This window comes from Eutrigla gurnardus (genome assembly GCF_963514095.1).
Source record: "Eutrigla gurnardus genome assembly, chromosome: 23".
NCBI classification, from domain to species: domain Eukaryota; kingdom Metazoa; phylum Chordata; class Actinopteri; order Perciformes; family Triglidae; genus Eutrigla; species Eutrigla gurnardus.
Window position 1 is genome coordinate 18704639 of NC_139934.1, and position 18315 is coordinate 18722953.

The following is an 18315-nucleotide window of genomic DNA, read 5'->3' on the forward strand; positions in this document are numbered from 1 at the left end:
AAAATGTAAGAAAGATTTATGTGTGAATTGTTCTCTGTGTGAGTCTGAGCCTGAAACTGGGATGCACCTGTTTTGAAACTGTAACTCTACTGCCACCTACTGGAAAGAAGTAATGCGTTTCATCACATTGAAGATTGACTCAGATTTTTCTTTAGATTGGAACAATGTACTTTTTGGTGTCCACGATGTCAAAAGTAAGAAACAGAAAGAACTGTATGTCATAAACTTGATAATAATATTAGGGAAAGCTAAATTTAGTCACTCTAAACCCTGTTTTGTGGCGTTCCAAAGGGAAACGGAACAGTACATGCAAAGTATCTGTAACTCGAATAATAAGAAAGCTATGAAAACATATAATTTGTGCTCTTTATTCTCTGTATTTATTTAATAGCCTGCCCCCTGGCTGTTGTTCCATTGTTTATTTGAAAGTACATTAATAATAACTGCCTTTTTATTGATTATATTTCTGTCAATAAAGATTTATTGAAAAAAAAAAAAAAAACTGCGGTCCCCCTGATCTCGTGAGATTATCGTTGCCCAAATGTGCATGACGTCAGAGCAAGTCAGGATCCAGTGGGACACTCACCAGCAAGCGTTGTCCGGTGGTCACTGGTGATCGGTTCTGCGCAGGCCTGGCTCGTCTGGACGAGCCTGTGAGAGACAGGTGTGTTTAAGGAACGTTCTCGCACCTTCCTATCGTTCTAAAGTGTCATGTCTACACTGTGACGACGTTCTGCGAGAGCAGTGTAAGGTACCATAAAGTATTGTGTAGCGCAAGCGTTTTACTGTGAGGCTTTTAAAAGTTATTTGAAAAGTTGAACGTGTTGTTCAACAGTGTTCCTTTCGAAGTGCCGTTACTCGCGCCTGACGACTCTTGGCTGCGAGCCGCGGCATTATGGGATATGTAGTGTTTCTGTGGGATTTGTATGAAACATGTAAGGCGTACTGCTACTTTACTTTCGATCTCACATAAAGCATCTGTGCACACTTTGTGATTGGTTGTGTACACGTGTAGAGTTATCAGTTACTCTGAGATGGGTTAGACATGTGAAGCAGGGCATAATGGATACATAGGAAGTAATACATTCAATGGGATGACCCCAATGACATGGAAAATGTGTAACTCCAATTGTGGGAATATTTACTGGAAATTATAAGAATACATGTCCAAAGACCAATCTGACCGAAAAAATGACTTTAAATTATCATCCTTCAAAATTCAGCACTAATTTCACTTCAGATTGACAGCAGACCACACAGTGTCACTCAGTGAATATCAGAGCCAACTTCCCTTGAAATCCACATTCAATTTTAAAAAGAAACGGTCCATAGTCATGCACTAATTTCACTTCAGATTAATAGCATTCCATCCCGAGGGTTTTACACTTCATTATAATTTAAAGGTGCAGGACAACATTGATAACATCCAGTTACTAGAGGCTTTTCAGTCCTTGAAACTCCTTCAATGTTCACTCTGGTCTCGCTCCTCCTTTTGTCACTTGGGACTTTTACCGGAATGCCGCCCGCTTACCGTCGAACTCAGCCATTTTTACATTAGTTTTTTTCCACACTAACTGGCAACCCCAAAGACTCATGACTACGCAGAGATATCATGTGATGCCAACGCCGTTATTCTATTGGCTCACAAGCCTTGCTAGAAGCAGCAGCCACATGTCACACATCTACACAGAGGTAAACAAAGCATTAATTACGGATTGACCTTTTTTTTTTTTATTATAAATTCACAATTTAAAAAAATGTTTTCATGGAAAGTGATATTTTGATTCTGCACTTTTCTAAACGCTCTTTGGCTGTATTCTTTTTTTAAATGATTTGTTTATATAAAAATGTTATAAATATGCCGACCCCTGTCCACAGACCAGTCAGGGTCCCCATGCCGACCCCTGTCCACAGACCAGTCAGGGTCCCCATGCCGACCCCTGTCAGATATTAATGTCCAAACGTTCTTAAGGGGCATTCACACCGAACGTAATGCAAAATTTTTGCGTAACTAAATAACATGCAAAGTCAATGCACAGATGCGCCCTGACACATATTCACACTCCAAGACTTTTGTTGCACGTGAATGAGGTGAAAGTGTTCTAACACTAACACAGATTTAATGTCCCAACATCCTTAGTTCTAATTTGCTCCATTACAACACTATGATCTTCCTCTGTGATGAAACAGGTGGAACCCCTGTAGAATTCTGTGTGACCCGTTTTCCCTCAGTGCATTACTGGTCCCGAAAGATAGATAGATAGATACTTAGATACTTTATTGATCCCGAAGGAAATTCAAGCATCCAGTAGCAATAACATACATTGAACATACATTAAACATACATTAGAATCTATACAAAAGCTATATAAAATAGAAAGTGACTAGAAATAAAATGTTTTATACAATACAACTATAAACTATATTATAACTATAAAGTGACCAAGTGTCCATTGTCTATTGTGGATCCTATTGTGCCTCCTCCTGCCATGTTTTATTTTATACAACTATAAACTATATTGCAACTATAAAGTGACCAAGTGTCCATATTCTATTGTGCCTCCTCCTGCCATCACTGAGAGCTGTTGTATAGTCTGATGGCCAGGGCGACGAAAGAGTTCTTAAGTCTGTTAGTGGAGCAGGATTGGGACAGCAGTCTACCACTGAACACACTCCTCTGCCTGATGAAGGTGTTGTGCAGAGGGTGGTGGGTGTTGTCCAGTATGGACAGCAGTCTGTCCAGGGTCCTTCTCTCTGCCACTGTCACCAGAGAGTCCAGGGCCCAGTTTCCCGAAGCCTTCTTAAAGCCTTCTTAACACTACGTCATTCGTAACCCCTAGTCCGCCACTGTACAGTAACCCAGAAATCCCTGTTGCGCATGGAACTGCACATTGCCAGTGTTGTGTTTCACCAGTGGTTTTAAGTCATATAAAGAAAATGTGCATGCATGTTTAGGCCTAGAAGGATTTCTAGCAATGTTTTATTCACAAACACTGCAATAGCCTACATTTTATAATATAGTGCCGTCATGCATCTGCGCATGAAATGGAAAATCGAACTCTGAGCAATCGATTTCAGCACTTTCTTTCTGGACAGCGCCGTGTACGAACGACGTAAGGAGTGTTTCTTAAGAAGACTCCTAAGAGACCGTTCGGGAACCACGACTATAGAGGTAAACAACTTTGGTAAGTCATAACGTAGGAGTCTTCGTAGCGCGCTAAGAGTGGACGTTATCGGGAAACCGGGCCCAGCTCTGTGCCCACCACAGAGCCAGCTCTCCTCACCAGTCTGTCCAGTCGGGCAGCGTCCCTCTTCTTGTTGCTTCCTCCCCAGCAAACCACAGCGTAGAAACCACCAAACTCAAGAAAATCTCCCATTTATTACTCTCTCTCTTCAACAGAGTTTGGTAGACTGCAGTCCGGGTCCAAAAAAAGAAGTGCCTGTCAGATCAGATGTCCTCCTCCACCACCACCCATTCTGTCCTCCTAAATACGGGGGTTCAGATGCCCCTCCTGGGCTTGGGGACCTACAAGCTGCTGGGTTTTGAAGATGTCTACCGGGCTGTGGACTCAGCGCTGCTTGCTGGTTATCGGGCCTTTGACAGTGCAGCTGTTTACCGGAACGAAGCTGACCTGGGCCGAGTTCTGAAGGAGCTGTTGCCCAAACATGGCTTAACCAGAGAGGATGTATTCATAACCAGGTGATGTAGAATATAACATGCATACCTACACTACCTTTAGTTTCATACCCAGATTGTATTTCTTCTCAGAGACCACATAGAGGCACTGAAACGTACTTTGACTTTGAGAGCGTAATTCTGGACAACCTCCCTCTTTCTCCCTGCAGTAAACTGGGCCCCAAGGATCAGGGTGAACGAGCCATGGAAGGAGCCCTCCACACCCTGTCTCAGCTGGACTTGGGTTACATTGACCTCTACCTGATCCACTGGCCTGGCACACAGGGTCTGGATGTAGCTGACCAATGCAACCCAGGTAAAGAATTCAGATTAAGCCATTTTTCTGATGCAAATATCACTGGAAACATAACTTTTTATTTACAGAAATGTAAAACACAAATGTCAAATCAATCAATAAACGCTCTACTAAATAAGAGATAAGATCCAAACTGTCTCCTCATGTTCTTACTGCACATGTTGTACTTGAGTTACACTGATGATGATTTGATTCCAGGCAACCGAGCTCAGAGTTGGGCCACACTGGAGGAGCTGCATTCCCAGGGGAAGCTGAAGGCCATAGGAGTGTCCAACTACACACCAGCACACATGAGAGAACTGATGCAGAGCTGCAAAATCCCTCCTGCACTGCTACAGGTAGACTGCATGAGAGTGAAAGGAGGGTGCATAACATATTATATCATATATAAAAGAGCCAATGGAGTGGTGCTTTGTGTGGCTTCTGCAGGTAGAGTTTCACCCAAGGCTGTGCCAGACGGAGCTGAGGAGAGTTTGTGAGGAGTATGGAGTGTGTTTCCAAGCGTACTCCTCTTTAGGGAAAGGAGAGCTCGTCACTGACCCTGTGGTCATGGATGTGGCAAAGAACTGTGAACGCACACCTGCACAGGTAAACATGATGAACCGTCTTTTGGGGCCAGCCATCAACTACGACCGTCCCACTGTTCAATAAGTCCTTTTGTATCCTTTTGTTCTCCTTCAGGTCCTTTTGCGCTGGGCTGTGCAGCAGGGCGTCCCAGTGCTCCCCAAGTCTTCAAACCAAGACCGAATAAAGGACAATGCCAGACTTTTTGACTTCACACTGAGTGACACAGACATGGACAGACTGTCAGCGTTGGACTGTGGGCTCAAGTACTGCCGGGATGCATCACAAGTGGTTTGATAGAACACATGGAATAATACTAATAATGATAATAATCATAAAAAAAGATGGAAAATAAACACATTGTCTTCCATGATGCATCTGTCAGGGTTCCAACACAGTTTTACCAGTACAATTTTAAAAACGTTTCCATAATATTTCCCCCTATTTCCATGACATAATTTAAGGATCTGAAAGTGAGAGATCACAGGGTGCAATAAAGAAAAGCCAAAACAATGCATCATCCAAACTGTCCTAAAACATTGTAAATTCTGTCTGGAAAAATATTTCTTTCAGTAACTTTTCCAGATATGTCGCAACCATGGGAACGCTCCTCTGACATTACTGTTCCTGAGTTGTGACGGGCAGCGCTGCAGGGATGGAGTGATGGAGCAACACTGGAGCAGAGAAGGGGCACATCAGGGATCATAGAGCATTTAGTTACTTGTATGGAGAGATATTTGAGTCATATTTTGGAAAACATTATGTTGTCTTGTTTATTATGACCCATATGCCACGAGACACTGAGCCCTTTCAGGCAGTAAGAGTGTAGTCCTCCAATGAAAATCTTAAAAAAAAATATATATATATATATATATATATATATAAAATAATTTCATAGTCAAAAGTTGGACAGGACAATATAGGATTGTGGAAAAAAACAAAAAGTTCATGTTGAATTTCAAGGAGTTACTTTAAATTCTGTCCAGCTCACTTTCATAGTGGACAAGTGAAAAATAGAACCTGATTTAAAATATACAGGGCACAAAAATATCTATTTAAATGGAATAATTCAGGGAGACCTTATGATTTATTTAAAAATTGTTTTTCACAAATAATTCTGTTCAGTTAAAAAAAGATGTTTATCTTAGACACAATAAAAATCTATTTCTTGATAAAAGTGAATACAGTATGTTTAAGTGCCATTTTTATTTACAATATTTTGATGATCGTTGGGATAATATTGCAATTATAAAATTGCAATTATTTTAGTCAGGATGACATGAAACTTTCATTGCGTTGCACAGCCAATTTAAACTGTTATTGATTTTGTGATCTAGCTTTTCCATTTGAAAATAAATAACCACAAATGGAGAATTGAACAGCGAATTACTCAAGAGACTCATTTATCTTAAAATTATTTATTCAGGACAGCATATACCAGAAATTTCACAGCTGTAGAGAAAATTTACAAAAGATTGTTTGTAAAAAATTAAAAGGAATCCAACAAAAAAGGAAGGAAATTGTAGAATGTAAATGTCTCCACACACATCTGTAAATTCAAGTAATACCAAGGATGGTTGTAAAACTCCAGGTGCCCAGGCAGGTTTTCCCTCTGAGGTGTGTTCACTGTCAAAATGTTTAAAAGTCCAAACCATAACATGACTTTTACTGACTTTCTCCCAGTTGTGACAGCGAATGCACCGCCACTATTGTGCTTTCTTTTCTCGAGCGCAACAAGTCACAGTGAGCTGTGACGTTTAAGGCGGTAATTGGGTAAACAGACAAGGCTGGTCATGCAGCTACACATCACAGGTTACAGCATGTTCAAGGCAGTTCATGACGATATCATACTCTTGAATACCATATTCATATCTGGGCCCCACGCACTCAACACCACGTACATATTCTGCCAGCTTGTGTCGAAGTACAGGTCTACTAGTAGTACAATTCATAGTTAAAATGTAAAAGCTATTGCATGAGTGCACAATTACTTAAACACTCATCCTGATTTCCCTGTCAGTGTGTGTGTGAGAAATCCCATATCATAACATGTTTTGAGTTAAATGTAACAGCAGTCTAACTGTATTAATAGAGTTGGGAGCTTTATACCAGGTATCTGTTGAATATAAAAAGTCACCAAAAATGAATAACATATCTCATATTGTGTGTTGTATGTGCCAAGTAGTCCTTAAAGCCTGAATATTATACAAAAAAAAAAGCAAATGAAGCATGAAATCAGCAATCCTAGACCTCATGCTTGATAGATTAAGATGAGAATGTATTCACATTCCAATGCAAAGTGAACAACCTACATTTAAAGTTAATGTTTTACAAACCCATTCGGACTGGAAACCCATTAAACAAAGTCCACAAATCAAGTTTACATCCTGCATTAAAATGTGATTTAGACTCTAAATCCATCGCCTATATGCACTGAATAAATGGGGCCAATGGCTAGTGTGTCAATTCCACATACAGCAGTAAATCCATCCCCACCCTCATCTTTAAATATGCACATAACATTTATCACAACAGCCATGGATTGTACATTGCCTATTGCTAGGTTGGCCAAACTTATTAGATAGTATGGTCACCTTGTAAAATAGGAACTTGTAAAATCAAATCCGGGCTAAAACCCATTCCTGCAATTTGATTAAATATTAACAACATATTTACACATTAAAGTTCCAAAGTCTGTCTTTTTTTTTTTTTTGCTCATCCAAAGCTTTAAAAAGATAGATTCATATTGGTTTGTGCTTTTATATAAGTTTAATGTCTTCAGATATAATCTAACCCTGAAATTTTACAAAACATAGTATTTCTGCATCATAACAGATTGTCCTTGTACAAGATTGTTCTTCTTTTGATAAATTTGAGATAGAAAGAGTTAATGATAGTCAAGTACAGTGGTTTACATGGTACTGGCTTGCGGGTCATAGAACAGGAAGTTGGATAAGGGCCTGAGTTAAAAATCCTTCCCTTGATACTCTTTCCTCTGTTGCCTGGAGATGGTTCTGGCACACAGTGGTCTCCGTTAGCCTGGAGCTAAGCAAAGCAAAGACTGCATTTCTAACATGTTGGTTTCTGTAAAGCCAAGGAAGGAAATTCTAACAGCATTCGAGGTGGCCTCAAATAGTCGTGTGTTTTGATTCCAGTGCGTATATCTCTCCATCGGCAGTAGTCTTTAACTGATATACTTATATGCTCCTCTTTCTTTCTGTTTTCTCTCCCGTCTTGGCCCATCATTTCATCCACTCTGTGGGCTTCAGAGAGCCAACAGTCTGTCCTTCTGCCTGCCTTTTACGAGTTCACAGTGCCCAGCAACATCGTTTACATCACAACCAACACAAATACAAAAAGATTTAAATGTAGTTACTAATGATGAATCAAAATTAAGGGACACTAAGCCTTGCCTTTATGACTTTTGTTCAAACCAACCTTTCTTCCGTCCCTTCTCAGAGCAGGTATCTTTGTTCTCATCACATTGTTCTCTTGGCTTTCATGATGCTTTCCTCCCATTACTCCAACCCCGTGTTACTCTTATTCCTCTCTCAGTGCCTATTCAGTGCGATGAGTGTGGTTTTCGTGGTGATTGCTCTCTCCCTCCGTCTCCTGGTGACTAAAGAGGTAGCTCCACCAGCTTTTAGAGTGGTGCATCTGTTTGGCCGTTCCGCTACTCCTCACCTTTTTCATTTCCTGCGTCAAATAGAGACACAGTGTTTCGTTAGAAATATAATAGTTGGTTTTACTAGGAAAAGCCCCTAAACCCTCCTTCATCCTCTGCTCCCTTATTCTCACCCCTTTGTCGAGCAGACTGTCAAACTCGTCACTCATCCTTCGGAGTTGCCGGCCGTATTTCTTGGCTGCCCATAAAGCAGGGGGAGCCGATTTGGATCGTCCTCTGAATGGAGCTCCATCGGTGGGCGTACCAGCCTCGTCTTCCCCCCGGGCCTGGAGCTCCTCGTCTCTGGAGACGGTGGAAGCGTGGGACTCCGAGTTCAGCCTAATTCGACCGGTCCCTGAAGGAGACAAAGGTGTGAGGGATTTGTAATGCCTCACAGGAGCAGGAATACATCATGATACAGATACAGGGAGCAGTAAGGAAATAAAACAGGAACAGAGGAATATTATTCAGTCAATATTATTACTGGAACAATGCCTAAATAACATCTCTCTTTACGCTTTAGTGCTTTAAGTAAGAGCTATTCCAAATCCATATTAGGTTAGCTTACATTTAAGTAACATTTCAAGTAACCATGCAATCTCATCTTAAGTTTGTTCAAGTGAGACTTGATAACATTCCTGATTTCTAGGTTTAAACCATACATCAACGTCCTGTCAGGGTTTGGGCCGATTTTATATAATAAAAAAACTTGAGAAAAAGCTTGGTATCATGGTAGAGAAATGAATAATACAACATACATTATTGAAAAACAACAGGATAAAAATGTTTAATTTATTGATCCTTTATTTCTTCAGGAATTATGTATTGGCATCTTATTTAAAGTTTAAGCCATAGACTGTGGCCCATTGGTTTATGGAGTATGGTTTGGTTGGTGGATTTTTTGCAACCAGTGATGAATGGAAGTGACCATGTTTGGACTGGTGGATCTAACGAGAGCGGCACCCCGAGCAGCAACCTTACTGGATCTGGATCCATTTGGATTCTGGTGTGAAGCTGCTAACAAAGTTAGCTTCATAATTTAAAGTCAACTTTACAGAAAGTCGTCTTTCATTGGTAGCGAGGCCGCAGTAGCAACACAGTGGTAGAGACCTGTCAATCATCAGGTAGCCCTGCCCGCTAAAGCATCCCCTGCTTTCTGGTCTGTTGGACTCTAAATGGAACATAATGTACTAAATGAACATTTAGCTGGATTGAAGAAGACTTGAAACTAGAGATTGAGACCATAAACTCACGTTTACAATGTTTACTGAGATAATACATCAAGAGAGAAGTCGGCTCACTTTGTCATAGACTTCCATGCAAGTTCTTTTTTTAGGAGTCACAGTCTGATGGCATGTAGAGAGAACGCATGTCTGAGGCACTTCAGCAGTGGCTTCATTTCGTAGAACTGGAGGTTGCCAACTGGTTTAACAAAATGTAAAGTGATTGCAATATGTTCTAGTAAGTGCTATTTTATATATATATATATATATATATATATATATATATATATATATATATATATATATATATATTAAAAAAAATCCCAGGATAAAGGTGACATGAAATGATCACATCGTCCCATGCTTAGTGCCCTGGTGAATTTCAACATTTTGTCGTGGAATGCTGATATGCTGACACACACTGCACTAGCAAGGCATGTTGTTGAGCATGGGACTGCATAAACTGCTGGGGGGCAGAAATACAACAAACTGTGTTTTATAGATAGACAGATATTTCTGTGTGTTTCCATCTCAAAAGGTCGCTGGCAGGTGGGCCAAGTTTGGATCAACATGAATGCTCCAATTAAAAGGCAAAGGAAGCAACATTTAAGCAAGATACACTTTGAGTCCGTTGTGGAAAAGGATGCACAGGTTTAGATTAAGCATTACCATGCGGAGTAGGGTTGATATAATACTTTGTTGCGGGAAACTTCTGGCCAGTTTGGATGAAGCTGTTTTGCTGAACAATGCTCCCTCTAAAAAGGTGTTTCCACACTATCCCACCAAGCTGCACCACAGCTGGGGTCCAGTGTCCCTAGGCCTACTGCTGAAAGAGGACCCTCTGTTGGCTCTAGTTATTCTTCTGTACCTGCGTTCTTAGGCTACATGGACTCTTCAGTGTGGAATAACACTGCCAGCTCTTCAAAAACAATAAGTTACTTGTGGTGAAATTCCATGATCGGGATAATTGTAAAACATCGTCACAAGTAACTTGAAAAACCCTGTCTAGCTCCCCATCATGGGAGAAAAGGGGATTTAAAAAGAGAAAAGACACAAATACATCTTTAAAAAATATTTATTTCATTTTTTTAATTTTAAATCAGACATTTTTTTCCTTCTACATAAATATATTTTTGAAATGTATTTATCCTTGAAGGGAGATCTTATGATTTATGATAGTCTTATTTTGGATTATTTGATTGTTTTTCACTAAAAACGATGTTCACTAAAAGATGTCTAATTTAAGACTTTTAAGCATGTTTTGATGATACTCTGAATGATATTGTGAATTGTAATGATTTTGGCCAAGGTATCGTGATATGACGTTTTCTTATCATCCCATGCCTAAAACTGGGGCATATTCTGTGGCTAAACTTCCTGCTTCATGTTTTTCCAGTTGTAAACACTCCACTTCTTTAATTTGCCCCTTTCCCACAATAAGTTGGCATGTCCTACCAGGTAACCTGAGCTCAGGTAGGGTGAGGGCGTGACTTAGAGGAAGCGGCTCCTGCAGAGGTGATGATGGGTTCTTTTCTCCTTCCTCTACCTCCTCCGATGACTCTGACTCGCTGTCGGAAATAGTGAAATGTGCAGCCATCGTGACATCTGGAGAAGTAAGAGTCAAGAAATATTAGAAACAGACATGCCAAAAAATGTGCGCACAATTCATTATTAATACGTTCCAATATGATTGCGCGCAGTTAGCTGCACCACACGTTACCTGTGCGAGAGAACTAGAAACGCATGTGTTGTCCATACAAATGAAATTACCAAAACATCTATCTATCTATCTATCTATCTATCTATCTATCTATCTATCTATCTATATTATTTCCAAGAGATTAAAGAGTAATGTACAAAAAGTATAAATGTAAACTGTGTTACCATTTTACTGTCAAGCAGCACATTAGCTAATTATTCAAGAATCATAAAATGGCATCATCCATTGTATCCGTGATGCTGCCCTATCTAACACACCCAGCAGGCTATCTGTCTCTCCCTGATATTAGCCAGTCCAAAGGTATCCACGGCGTAATAAACACGAAATAACCGACGTGTTTTGACAACACGGAGTTAAAAGATATCACTAACGACGTGTTTTCACTGTTATTGAAAGGAACTATCACACATTCTCCGGTCAACACACTGACTCGCTTGTTTTGTTGTTGGCTGAAGAGAACAAAAGAAACTTCCTAGAGGGCGGAAGCTGCTTAGTAGCTACATTGGCTAACGCATTATGTAAAACACGAGTATGAATAGGTTTTCTTACCCGAAGTCTTTATAGTGTGAGGCCGAAAAGTGCGAGTGTATCCTTAGTTGGCCTCATGCGGCCGCAGCTGTTGTTTTTGTTAGCGGCGTCTTGTCTTTTTACTGTACAACACAGTTTAGCTCCTTGCTCACCCAATCGCCGCGCGTCAGTGGACCGCCGCTGCGCGTTGACGTCACTGTTGCGAGCTAGGACTGGGCTGGGGCTTTACTTGTGTCCCGGTGTTACCGTAACCGTCGAAGTAAGGGCGCATGAGAACATGAACAGAAGTCAGGACATTTATTATTATGTTCTATGATTCTATCCATCTATTTCTTTGGATTCTATCCATCTATTTCTATCAGTGTTGGGATTCAGATCGTAAGTGTAAGTAAGTACAAGTAAAAGTCCTTACTTAGACTTATTATGTAATAGAATTTCCCTTTTAAGAGGTATATTATATATTGTATTATTGGTAGGTAGGTAGATAGATAGATAGATAGATAGATAGATAGATAGATAGATAGATAGATAGATAGATAGATAGATAGATAGATAGATAGATAGATAGATAGATAGATAGATAGATAGATAGATAGATAGATAGATAGATCAAACTACAAAACTACCGTATAAAATACAAGGATAACCTATGACTTGATGACAGCAGCATTGAAGAAAAGGTGCACAAAACACATGAAATACAACAAATAGGATACAATAACATTAAATACAGTACAATAGGGTAAAATAAAATATTAGTATATACAATCTAATGCATAATTATATTTTAGTAAAATATACTTCAAGTCAAAGTTATGTGTAATTACTACAGTGTAGGCTACTTATGTCAACGTTTCCATAATGTGTTAAGAAAGGACTAGTGGGAACTGTAAAGAAAAGGTATAACAGGTGTATTACTGGGGTGACAGAAGACACAGTGAAATCTTTGGGTGCACCTAAATGATGTGGTGGTGCATCTAAATGGAAAAGTTAGGTGCTCCAGTGTGACCAATGTAAGGAGTTAGTCTGGAGCCTACAACAACTACAGCAAGAATATATTAATGGTATATTGTTTAAATATTACCAAGAGACTGAATATATTATGAATGTACTCTTAACACAAATAAATCAAACTTTAATTGTATTACTTAGGCATGTATATTAATACATGCATGGCCATATACTGTCTACTACTCCATTTTAGCACATACACTAAAAACACTTCAAATTATACTTTTCTTCAATCCAACTAAAATCAACATAGTACAAAATGAGTTGTTCCAGAATAGCAAACTTCAAGTGCACTAATCATTAACACAGTTGAAGAATACTGATGATTAGTATGTCGGCCAGTACACTCAAGTATAGAATTTAATATACTTGTTATATTTATGTTTCGCCATGGACATTGGTTAAAATGTTTGGGTGCAGGCCTTGTTAGACTCCTGGTATCTTTCTTCCTCGGACTAAGTTCTTCTTTCTCTCTGAAAGGACCCAGATAGCATAACATGAGACTAAAGCGAGGTGTTACACAACAGTTGTATGAGATTTGCTTAAGTCAGATGTTGAGCCTGATAAGGAGAGGCTGGGTCAGTGTAAGGGTAAACACACAGATTGTAATGTGTATTACAGAACATGACTCAATAACTGGACTCCACCCAGGAGTACTCCACCTGCTGCTATGTGACTGCTCAACTACTCCTGCTTTTTGGTCTATGGCGACATGGTTGGGATGGATCCATCCCGGCATGACTGTGTCTGCTGCCATGGACTACTACTGTTGATACTATCTCTTCTGTTAATACTACCACTACTGTTAATACTACTATTGTTGATACTACTACTACTACTGTTGATACTATTGCTTCTGTTAAGACTAGCACTATTGTTAATACTACTGTTGATACTATTGCTTCTTTTAAGACTAGCACTACTGTTAATACTACTATTGTTGATACTACTACTACTACTACTACTACTACTACTACTACTACTACTACTACTACTACTACTACTACTACTACTCTTGATACTATTGCTTCTGTTAATACTACCACTACATTTACCTTGTCTGAAGACAGGAAGGAAGCTGCTTTGTATCTTGTTGGTAAGTCAGAAACTAATTGTAGATTTGGGTTTAGGCATTCTGTGAGTAGAGCTAGTTGTAACATTCAGGGCCCTAGTTTCGTGGACCAGGCGTAGTCAGCGCGCAGCGCCGGTGAGCCAAACTTCCACTCCGCTAGCTGTGATTCGCCTTGAATGAATGGACTTTATTTGCGCCTTGCGCCTTACGCCAAAAGTAGACTAGGTTGGAGCTGGCGGGCTTTCGGCGAAGTCTCGGCGAGGCTTTTTTCCACGAAACTTCCGCTGCACCAAGCTGAATCTGTGACGCCTCCCCCTGCTGCGCCGGCACACCCATCTTGGCGCAGGCGATCCACCAAACTGCCAAACTGACCGTGCGCAAGGCTGCGCGGGTCGAAACTTGCATTACGCCGGCTCCGCCACCCTGCGCTGCGCCATGAAACTAGGGCCCTCAGTCTTGTCTAGATAGCTTGTTGTTTAAATTCTTGTGAAGCTGTTCATACTGAGTGGGCAATAACCTAGTTTCTGCCATCTCAGCTGTAATGAACAGACTTGATTGGAGAAAGGGGCTAACCCTGCATGAGGCTAAACCAAGCACTTAAGAGCTTGTCACTACAGCGTCAGCTGCAGTGTCAGGATAGTCGAATGAAGACAGCTCCATCGAGGAAGTCCAGGTAGGCATAACATCTCAACCACCACCCATCGCAGCCATGTGTCCTATCCCAGTCAGGACATCAAACCAGAGAAGATTTCGCCAGAGACCCATCGGCCGAGGCTGTAATCCATCCAATCTCTGCTACCCGACATTCTCCACCGGTACGGAACTTAATGTACTAGGTAGTCTAGGGAGTCTGCAGTCAAGAAGGCGGACACCATTTCAGCGTATGTCTCCCTGCAGACTCTCCACTTCCTGGCCCTTATGGAGACCTGGATCACCCCAGAAAACACTGCCACTCCAGCTGCCCTCTCAACTGCCTACTTGTTTTCAGTGTTGGGAGTAACGCGTTACAAAAGTAATGCATTACTGTAATGCATTACGTTTTGCTGTAACGCGGTAATGTAAGGCATTACAAAAGAAAAACTGGTAATATTTTACTCGGTACAAATCTCAGTAACGCGCGTTACAATGCATTTTAAACCTGAAATCAATTGACTCTACATTCGCGATCGCGAGATGGGCATACGCTCCACTTTTGGAAAAGTGTGAAAGCCGGTCCGTGTAACTCCACTATGTTAATTAAGCGCTGTTGTTAGCAGGCTCCATGAGCTGGACACCGACTCACGGAGCGGCTCCCGGTCGGTCAGAGCGCAGCCGACCCGGTGTCGTGCCAAAAAGTGATCGTCTGCCAGAATTTGATTTCCGGTCGCGGGAGCGCGCACAGCAGCCCGTTGAGCGGTAGCGTTTAAACGTCTGGTTTTCTCTGGATTAAACGGCCATAATATGCGGATACACACAACTGTACGTCCGCAATTATAGCAAAGGTATGTGTCTTAGAAAGTTTAACGTTTGTTGTTACGTAATTATCACAACTGTGGCCTAAAGAAGTGTAGTTTGTAGCAAAATCAGCCCTGACAATTACGTGATAGACATGTCTCTGTGCTGGGTATGTCTGATGCCTTTGTTTAGCCCTGTCTTATGAATTAGACTGTAATGAATGTGATTTATAGGTGTGGATTTTCAGAAATGATCACTTTTGCAAGTATCCTCGTGACTCTGCATCATCTTTTATCTGATCTGGGCTCTACATCTGCTTCCCGTTTGGATGTGTCTTGTATATCTAATATTCTTGTTTATGCCTATACTATTTGGAGACAATACTATGAAAGACATGATTTGGGAGGGTTACATAAGCCTATAAATAGAACACTTTTCACCTGCCAAAAGCTGATTGAAGGCCAAATACAGTTACTGAGAGGTTATTTCTACCTACATATGACTTGATCTCATTCTTGAGCTTCATAATATAAAGATCTGAGTTCAAGAGACAGCTTGAATTTCTTTTAAAGGACCATTACAACAGAAAATGTGCCTTTTCACCTGCCAAAAAGTGATTGAAGGACATATACAGTTACTGAGGGGTTATTTCTGCCTAAATATGACTTGATCTCTTTCTTGAGCTTCATAATATAAATATCTGAGCTCACAGGACAGCTTGAAATTCTTTTAAAGGACCATTACAACAGAAAATGGGCCTTTTCACCTGCCAAAAAGTGATTGAAGGACATATACAGTTACTGAGAGGTTATTTCTACCTACATATGACTTGATCTCATTCTTGAGCTTCATAATATAAAGATCTGAGTTCAAGAGACAGCTTGAATTTCTTTTAAAGGACCATTACAACAGAAAATGGGCCTTTTCACCTGCCAAAAGCTGATTGAAGGCCAAATACAGTTACTGAGAGGTTATTTCTGCCTAAATATGACTTGATCTCATTCTTGAGCTTCATAATATAAAGATCTGAGTTCAAGAGACAGCTTGAATTTCTTTTAAAGGACCATTACAACACAAAATGTGCCTTTTCACCTGCCAAAAAGTGATTGAAGGACATATACAGTTACTGAAAAGTTATTTATGCCTAAATATGACTTGATCTCTTTCTTGAGCTTCATAATATAAAGATCTGAGCTCACAGGACAGCTTGAAATTCTTTTAAAGGACCATTACAACAGAAAATGGGCCTTTTCACCTGCCAAAAAGTGATTGAAGGACATATACAGTTACTGAGAGGTTATTTCTACCTACATATGACTTGATCTCATTCTTGAGCTTCATAATATAAAGATCTGAGTTCAAGAGACAGCTTGAATTTCTTTTAAAGGACCATTACAGCACAAAATGTGCCTTTTCACCTGCCAAAAAGTGATTGAAGGACATACCGTATACAGTTACTGAAAAGTTATTTATGCCTAAATATGACTTGATCTCTTTCTTGAGCTTCATAATATAAAGATCTGAGCTCACAGGACAGCTTGAAATTCTTTTAAAGGACCATTACAACAGAAAATGGGCCTTTTCACCTGCCAAAAAGTGATTGAAGGACATATACAGTTACTGAGAGGTTATTTCTGCCTAAATATGACTTGATCTCTTTCTTGAGCTTCATAATATAAAGATCTGAGCTCACAGGACAGCTTGAAATTCTTTTAAAGGACCATTACAACACAAAATGTGCCTTTTCACCTGCCAAAAAGTGATTGAAGGACATATACAGTTACTGAAAAGTTATTTCTGCCTAAATATGACTTGATCTCTTTCTTGAGCTTCATAATATAAAGATCTGAGCTCACAGGACAGCTTGAAATTCTTTTAAAGGACCATTACAACACAAAATGGGCCTTTTCACCAGCCAAAAACTGATTGCAGCTCCTTCCTTCTAACCTAACACATTTTCTGCCATAAAATGACTTTAAATCACTGCACTATCAACATTTCAACCACAAGACCTTGTTGCTTGTCTTGGTTTAAACAATGTTCCTACCTTCTGACCATAGAAATACCACTTTATAAGAATTATTGAAATTCATAAGTTTTGGCATAAAATATATTTATTTTACACACACACACACACACACACACACACACACACACACACACACACACACACACACACACACACACACACACACACACATCTTCGTATGTATGCATCTACATACATACATCTGTACATACATACGTACATACAAACTTATCTAGCAATATTAGCTGCAGTTGCTACTTGCATGCTTCACAAATATATTTCTTGCGGCCTCTGCGTGGGTACTTGGCACAGCTTTTGTGGAACCACTTTGGGCAGATGTCACATCCGATCTGAATTTGACAACAGGAAATCAAAAAATTTTAATTAAATTGTTAAGCAATTATGATAATAAACACATAACATAATTTAAATTGGAAAAAATTAAAAACATTTCATAATGTTTAGGTTTTTTAAATATATATATAAATCAGACTTTAGAAAGAAAAATAAAACATAAACAGTTACCCAAAGAGTGTCCCCTTGCTGCTCCCCACAGATATGGCACAGGTCAGTCAAGTCATCTGGCAAAACAAGGTACAACAATAATTTCTCTTAACTATGAGCTATGTTTGTCAGAGTAAATGATAACCTATTATATTCATTATTATAAAAAGGAAGGAAAAAAACACACCTGTATTCTCAAGAAGAGAGACAGCAATGTGCTCTCTCATGGTGTTTACACCCGATGTGGAATTGTCAAACTCCAACGGGAATCCACCCAGAATGCACTCAGCAAACTGTGAATAAGAGGCACAAGAATGGATTCATTTTCATAGTGAACAGTAATCTTACGAGAAGTGTTTGAAAGTTATTGAAGCACCCAATGCCCGAAAATTAATTGTAGCATCAGTCTTAGTTAATTAAAGTAACCCAATGCAAGTATGCAATGCGTTTATTGTCTGCTATAATCATTACATCCAGTGTGGGGGTACCAGTGTACCAAATAAATTTGTTATTTTGATTATCCAAGAGTTGTACCTTGGTGCTGGAGAAAGAAAATTGCAATTCATTCCAATCC

The 18315-nt window shown here is 39.9% G+C and overlaps 2 protein-coding genes across 2 annotated transcripts; one reads left to right on the forward strand and one right to left on the reverse strand.

Moving 5' to 3' along the window:
• Positions 1-563: 563 nt before the first annotated feature.
• Positions 564-5250, forward strand: LOC311009360 (putative oxidoreductase YtbE). Its single transcript, XM_084003482.1, has 6 exons — positions 564-664; positions 3401-3700; positions 3847-3992; positions 4191-4330; positions 4422-4580; positions 4674-5250. The coding sequence occupies exons 2-6, from the start codon at positions 3453-3455 to the stop codon at positions 4851-4853; spliced, it is 873 nt and encodes a 290-aa protein (XP_083859608.1). The 5' UTR covers positions 564-664; positions 3401-3452; the 3' UTR covers positions 4854-5250.
• A 708-nt stretch (positions 5251-5958) lies between these two features.
• On the reverse strand, positions 5959-11897 carry badb (BCL2 associated agonist of cell death b). The gene is made up of 4 exons (XM_084003483.1): positions 11713-11897; positions 10899-11048; positions 8355-8575; positions 5959-8252 (listed from the first exon to the last, which is right to left on the reverse strand). Exons 2-4 carry the CDS (start codon positions 11038-11040, stop codon positions 8115-8117), a joined length of 501 nt encoding a protein of 166 aa, XP_083859609.1. The 5' UTR covers positions 11041-11048; positions 11713-11897; the 3' UTR covers positions 5959-8114.
• Positions 11898-18315: the final 6418 nt, after the last annotated feature.

Bases quoted from the DNA above. Each gene is read 5' to 3' on its own strand.
- LOC311009360 (XM_084003482.1), top strand. From the start codon at position 3,453: ATGTCCTCCTCCACCACCACCCATTCTGTCCTCCTAAATACGGGGGTT. The intron at 4,331-4,421 runs GTAGACTGCATG...TGGCTTCTGCAG, and splicing joins TCCCTCCTGCACTGCTACAG to GTAGAGTTTCACCCAAGGCT. The intron at 4,581-4,673 runs GTAAACATGATG...GTTCTCCTTCAG, and splicing joins GTGAACGCACACCTGCACAG to GTCCTTTTGCGCTGGGCTGT.
- badb (XM_084003483.1), bottom strand. From the start codon at position 11,040: ATGGCTGCACATTTCACTATTTCCGACAGCGAGTCAGAGTCATCGGAG. The intron at 8,576-10,898 runs GTAGGACATGCC...TGTCTCCTTCAG, and splicing joins ACCTGAGCTCAGGTTACCTG to GGACCGGTCGAATTAGGCTG. The intron at 8,253-8,354 runs GTGAGAATAAGG...TATTTGACGCAG, and splicing joins ACAGTCTGCTCGACAAAGGG to GAAATGAAAAAGGTGAGGAG.